Source organism: Elephantulus edwardii, unplaced genomic scaffold (assembly GCF_000299155.1).
Source record: "Elephantulus edwardii isolate Elephantulus edwardi_28Jun2011 unplaced genomic scaffold, EleEdw1.0 scaffold00006, whole genome shotgun sequence".
NCBI classification, from domain to species: domain Eukaryota; kingdom Metazoa; phylum Chordata; class Mammalia; order Macroscelidea; family Macroscelididae; genus Elephantulus; species Elephantulus edwardii.
Window position 1 is genome coordinate 34,081,932 of NW_006399756.1, and position 6,495 is coordinate 34,088,426.

Sequence of the window (6,495 nt, forward strand, 5' to 3'; positions counted from 1 at the left end):
ATTGCATGGGAGGAGATTACTTACCTGTCTCTCACAGAGCAACTAGTGGATTTTAACTGCTGTTAACTCCTTACCCACTAGGCCACCAGAGTTTCCAAAACAAAATGTTATCCTTGCTTGGAATAACTTGTCGTGAAGTCAGAACAAGGATACGTAAACCATAGCCAGTTGAAGGAATGTAGCCCTCTGACTGTTTTTCCATTGTACATCTACCCCTCATTGTTAGAAATAATGCTGCTGTGAATATTTGTGTACAGATTTTTATGTTACTGTGCTTTCTTCTTGAATATGTACTTGGAGAATTGCTGGGTCATATGGGAACTCTATGTTTAACTTTCTGAGGAACTGCAAGTCTCTTCCACAGCAGCTGCACATTTTGCATTCCCACCAATCACTTATGAGGGTTTCGTTTTCTGGACATTCTCATTCATTCCACCACTTGTTATTGTCAGTCTTTATTGTTGTTATAATAGCCATCCTACTGGTTGTGAAGTGGTATCTCATTGTGGTTTTGATTTACATTTCCCTAATGATAATGATGTTAAACATCTTTTTATATGCATATCGGTCATTTGTATAATTTCTTTGGAGAAATGTCTATTAAAAATTCTTTGCCTGCTTGTGAATGAAGTTATTTTTGTCTTTTAATTGTTGAATTTAATTGTTTTGCTATAGTCTTTTGCATACGTTTGATTTTTTTTTTCCTGATGGAAGTTGAGGGGATGATAATAATTGGATCACTGAGGTTTTTTCCCCCTGCCATATTCTTCCTCCTTTATAATAATCTCTTTTGTTTTCAAGATCTCATGCAGTTTGATGATAAAGGCAACAAGACCAATATACCAGATAAAGAACGACAAATTGAAGCTCTTCAGTTGCTTTTCCTCATTCTCCCTCCACCTAATCGGAACTTGCTGAAGTTATTACTTGATCTCCTGTACCAGACAGCAAAAAAACAAGACAAGAACAAGATGTCTGCCTATAACCTTGCTCTTATGTTTGCACCACACGTCCTGTGGCCCAAAAATGTAAGTATTCAGAGAAACGGAAAGGAAGAGTAAAGACTGACTGGTTTTCTTGAGCAGGCGCTTATACTATCACCACACCTTGATGAGGTTATCAGGCGTCCAAAGTCTAGTGTTAAGCTCTATGAGGTTTCTGGAAAAAAGGCCATGAAGTTAAGAACATATTTATTAGTTTATTTAAGTGTCATCAAACCAAAAAAAAAAAAAGAAAAAGAAAAAAAGAGTCATCAAACCAGAGAAGGCCATTTGTTGTTAAAGCCACTTGTAAATCAGTCTAGTAAACCTGAAAGGCAATTTATTAGTGGATGCTCTTAGAGGAGAACTATAATGAAACGAGACTCATTTTAGTTGGTTAGTGTGCCTTCTTTCTTAGTAGAAAAGCCTTCTTAGAAAAGAAAATGAATTTCTGAAAACTATATGGTGAGTATAAATTCAGAATAAAGAGAGCTTTATGGTAAGATACCTGTCTTGACAACTGTGGTTTCTGCAGATAAAATCTCCTTGGATAAAATGGAATATATTTCCAATAACCAAGTCCATAGCCTACTCAGTGACCTACACAGTAAAATCTCTTGAGCTAATTCTTGATCTGGGGGCATATAGCTTAATATTCCTGCCCATTCATGATATAGGTTTTCCTATGTAATAGAACTAGAAGTCAGAGTACCTGGGTTAGAAGCTACAAGCCGGCTATGTGATCTGTATCCTTAACTCCTCTTTCTACTTAGGCTCTTCTGTAAACAGAATAATAGTACCTTCACCACCTGCTTCACAAAGTTAAGACTCAAGGCCAAGAAGAAAGAAGGAAGATAATAGAATTAGCTAGTTGTGGTGCCTTATATAGATTTTTGAGATTATAAGAAATGAGGGGGAATAAAGTAAAGGAGGGAGACTGTGTGGGGTATGTTACTACAAAATGAGCAGATGCAAATAGAGGAGGTCGAGTCTGACTTCTACCCACTTCATAAAGGGGAACTGTCTCTATCAAGAATAGGAATCAAAGAACATTTGATTGTGCTTATGCGAAACCTATACTTGGACCAGGAGGCAGTTGTCAGAACAGAGAAAGGAAACACTGCTTGGTTCAGAGTTGGGAGGGGTATACACCAGGGATGTGTCCTATCTCCATACCTTTTCAATCTATATGCAGAACAGATTATCTGGGAGGCTTGGCTTTGTGAGGAGAATTGTGGCATCAGGACTGGAGGAAGATTCAGCCGACAATCTGCGTTATGCAGACGACACAACCTTGCTTGCTGAAACTGAGGAGGACCTAAAGTGCTTGCTGCAGAAAGTCAAGGACTATACTCTTTAATATTGATTTAAGTGCAATATCGAGAAAACAAAGATTTTCACCACCGGGCCTATTGGCAGCATCATGATAGGTGGTGAAGAGATTGAGATTTTTAACAGTTTTAGTTTGCTTGGCTCCACAGTCAACATTCTTGGTACCAGCAGCCAGGGATTTAAGAGACAAATTACACTGGGAAAGTTTGCTGTTAGAGACCTCTCCAAAGTGCTGAAGAGCAACAGTATCAGTCTGGAGACTAAGGTGGACCTGATCCGGGACATAGTCTTTGCAATTACTTGCTATGCATCAGAGACCTGGACAGTGACTAGGAATGATAGAAGGAGAATTGATGCCTTTGAGCTGTGGTACTGGAGAAGAGTATTGAATATATACCATGGACTGCTTAGAGAATAAAGAGATTGGTCCTAGAGAGGGTGAAGCCAGTCTGCTCCTTGGAGGCAAGGATTCTGAAGCTTCGTCTGACATACTTTGAACATGTTGCATGGTGGGATTGGTCCTTGGAGAGGGACATCATGTTTGGGAAGGTGGAGGGGCAGTGCAAGAGAGGAAGACCCTCGATGACATAGATTGATTTAAAGACTGGGGTAATGGGAGTAGGTGTGTCAGAGACAGTAAGATTGGCATAGGATAGAGCAGGGTAGGGCTGTTGTACATAGGGTTGCTTGTGAGTCGCAGGTGACTTGAAGGCACTTAACAACAATGATGAAAACCGTACAAATAACTACATGGTCACATGTGCCACATTCTCTTCACTCGCTCTCCACCACTGTTCCTTACAGTGTCTTCCCAGTCTTTTCACCATTGTTACATATCTGATAATTAGGACAAGGAGTCTAAAATCATGGGCTAGAAATTAGAACCTCTGTGCAGAGGAAAGCGTGGGTACTTATCCTGTGTATAGAGTGCAAACCTCTAATGAAAAAATGTTAGAATGCGCTAGCCAGGAGATGGACAAGAAGTGAGTGAATAAACTCACTTAGAAACATCTAAGAGGTTTTAGTGAGATCAAGGAGATGACAAAAAAAATGTTGAGGAAGAGGGCTTTGGAGTAGTAGAGACAGTAGAAAAACTTTAAGTACTTCAAAAAAATAGGCAGAAGAAACAAGGGAATCAGGGAAAATTTGTTTATTAACGAAAAGATGCCACCTTTAGTGTCAATTGGTAGCAGCCATTTTCTTCTGTATTTGGAGAAACTTCAGTTTCTCTTGAGTCATGTCCTGGAGATCTTGTACAGATTCTGTTCTTTCTGCCTATTTTGAATCTCATACTGGGTCTCCTTTATCGATTTTGCTAGTGTGTCTGATTTTCAAGCAGAATTAGGAAATGAAGATTGATTCTTAAGGATTTCCTTATCACTCTGGGGAGATGGTTTTTTGTAAATTATGTTTTATCTTGTGGAAATGTGTTAAAATGAGCACTCTTTTCAGAATTAGATGTTGTACCACAGCTTCTTTGTTAAGGATAAATACTATTATACATTTGGAAGGAGTAACCTTATTGTGTAAATGAATCAGCCTTCTATTTCCCAGGTCCTAATGCTTTCTCCATCCTCCTTTTTCCCTCTTTCTTCTCCTCTGAATAGGTCACTGCAAACGACCTTCAAGAGAACATCACCAAGTTGAACAATGGAATGGCTTTTATGATTAAACACTCCCAGAAACTTTTTAAGGTAGGTAAGGGATGGGATTTGCATAGTAATAAGACAAGGGTGATGAACAAGATTGGGCCCCAAGCAGGGCTATGAAGATAACTAGATAAGAAAGGGCTGACTGGGAGGGTAAGTCAGGTTGAAGAGTGCCCAAATCAGGGAGAACTAGTAGAGAGAGGAAGAACAGGAGAGTAGACGCTGAGTCGGGCCCCACCCTTTGGGTAATTGACTCCACACTGAGTCATCCCTTTATCATGAAAGGCAACTCCTACTGGCAACTGAATATCAGCCACCTTCCTGCCACAAATATTGTGTTTGACAGTCTCCATTTTGTGTTTTTGTACTTTTCAGTCCAAATGGGCAATGTTTTTGGTGAAGAACATCTGCTGAGATGACTGTGATGTTGTTAGTTGTCATCAGGTTGGCTTTGACTCATGGTGACCCCGTGAACAATAGAATGAAATTTCTCCAGTCCTGTGCCATTTTCATGACTGGTGTGGTATGTGGACGCCTGTTGTTGGGGCCACTTTGTATTTTGACTGTGTTCCAACTTAAGAGGCTCATTTCTCAGGACTATATCAGTGTTGCTAGGAGAGGCTATTCCTTGGAAAGGGACATCATGTTTGGAAAGGTCCGTGAAAGAAAGGGAGATACAGAATGAGATGGAGTGACTGTAGCAGTGGGCTCAAGTGAGAGGATGAGAATGGTGTCCAGAGTATGTGAGACAAAATTTTATCACCTTTGCCTCCGTGGAGCGCTCCGACTGCACTTGCTCCAAGACATACTTGCTTATTCTTTTGACAGTCCATGGGATATGCAGCACTCTTCTCCAATACCGCAGCTCAAAGGCATCAGTTCTCCTGGCATAACAACATGTAAATCATGAGATGGCAAACTGACAGATGGGTGGGATGGGATGACTGTGAAGCACATGCTTAATCTCTTCAAAGGATCCATTGTTTGACCGAATGCTCTGACCTTTTGGTTTTTCTAAGGTTTTAGCAGAGGCTGTACAGTCATATTGTTGACCTTTTCCTTAGAGCGTATTTTTGCCATCTGGAGAGACTGAAAAATTTCAGAATTCTCCAATCTTTGTTATATTTGTCTGTCTCCTCTTAGTATATGCTAACAAAAGACAGACACTTAGATATAGACAGAAAACCAAACCAAAACCACTGCTGTCCAGGAGTTCATTTTATTAGCCTTTGAGACCATTAGGTGTCTGAGGTTGTAAAACTTTATGAGAGGAGACTGCCTGTCTTTCTCCTGTGAAGTCGCTAGTGGATTCAGACTGTCAGCCTTTCAGTTAACAGTCCAACTCATAATGCACTATGCCCCAAAGTGTTCTCTGTGTACATTTATAGATGTAGAATTTTTTACTTTAATAGATCCCTCTTTCAGGACTTCACCTTTACTTTGGAATTTTGATTCTTGTTGCTATTAAACCTTTTTTTAAGGCAAATTAATACTGTCTAAGCCTCAGTTTGTTTCTTTTATTTTTTTGTGTGTGTTTTTTTTAAATTTATTATTCATTTCAATGAAAATTTACAGAGACTTTGGATTTCTATTCATTCATTGTTGCACTTTTCACACCTCCCAGACCTCCACTCCAGTAACACTACCCTTTTGGAAAAGTAAAAGAAAAATTATTTCATTGTTTTATAATCCCTCCCCCCAGGTCTACTCCACTATGCAGCCTTCGCTCTGGACTCTTGTCATGACAGAAATACCTAATCACATATCCCTTTTAAACAGTTTTCTCCCTCATCTGTTTCAATGCAGTATACATTATTGAACCCATCTTTCTCATTCACCCCCCAACCCTGATGTCAGTCCTGCTTTACAACAGTGGCACCATGCAGTATTTGTCCTTTTGTAACTGAGTTACTTCACTCAGCATTATGTCCTCCAGGGTTACTCATTTTGAATAATATTGCATGAGTTCCTTGTTTTTCAATGCAGCTTAGTATTCCATTGTGTGAATATACCACAGCTTCTCTATCCATTTGTTTGTTGATGGGCACCTGGGTTGTTTCCAACTCGTGCTATTGTGAGCAAAGCCACGATAAACATGGGTGTGCATATATCTGCTTGGGTGTCAGTTATGGTTTCTTTGGGGTATATTCCCAGTAGTGGAATTGCTGGTTCAAATGCTATCTCTACTTGCAACTTTTTTTTATTTTTTAATTTTTTTTTTTATTTGCAACTTTTTGAGGAAGCGCCACACAACCTTCCACAATGGTTGCACCATTTTACACTCCCACAAACAGTGAATAAGGGTTCCAGTTTCTCCACAACCTCAGCAGCGTTAATTGCTTGCTGTTCTGTTAAATTTTGCTATTCTGACTGGGGTGAGATGATATCTCATAGTTGTTTTTGTTTACATCTCTCTTAGAGCTAGGGATTTTGAACATTTCTTCATGTGCTTGTTGGCTATCCGAATGTCTTCTGTGGTGAAGTGGCCTCTGTTTATTTCTAAAGAGAAGGGAAACATAGTTTGGAGATGTGTA

The 6,495-nt window shown here is 39.6% G+C and overlaps 1 protein-coding gene across 1 annotated transcript in view; it reads left to right on the forward strand.

Annotated features, from left to right (window-relative positions):
* Positions 1-6,495, forward strand: part of ARHGAP19 (Rho GTPase activating protein 19) — a 106,402-nt gene that overhangs the window by 30,710 nt on the left and 69,197 nt on the right. The window contains exons 5-6 of the mRNA XM_006880204.1: positions 802-1,028; positions 3,920-4,006. Coding sequence (XP_006880266.1) covers positions 802-1,028; positions 3,920-4,006 — 314 coding nt within the window. The remainder of the gene's footprint in view (positions 1-801; positions 1,029-3,919; positions 4,007-6,495) is intronic.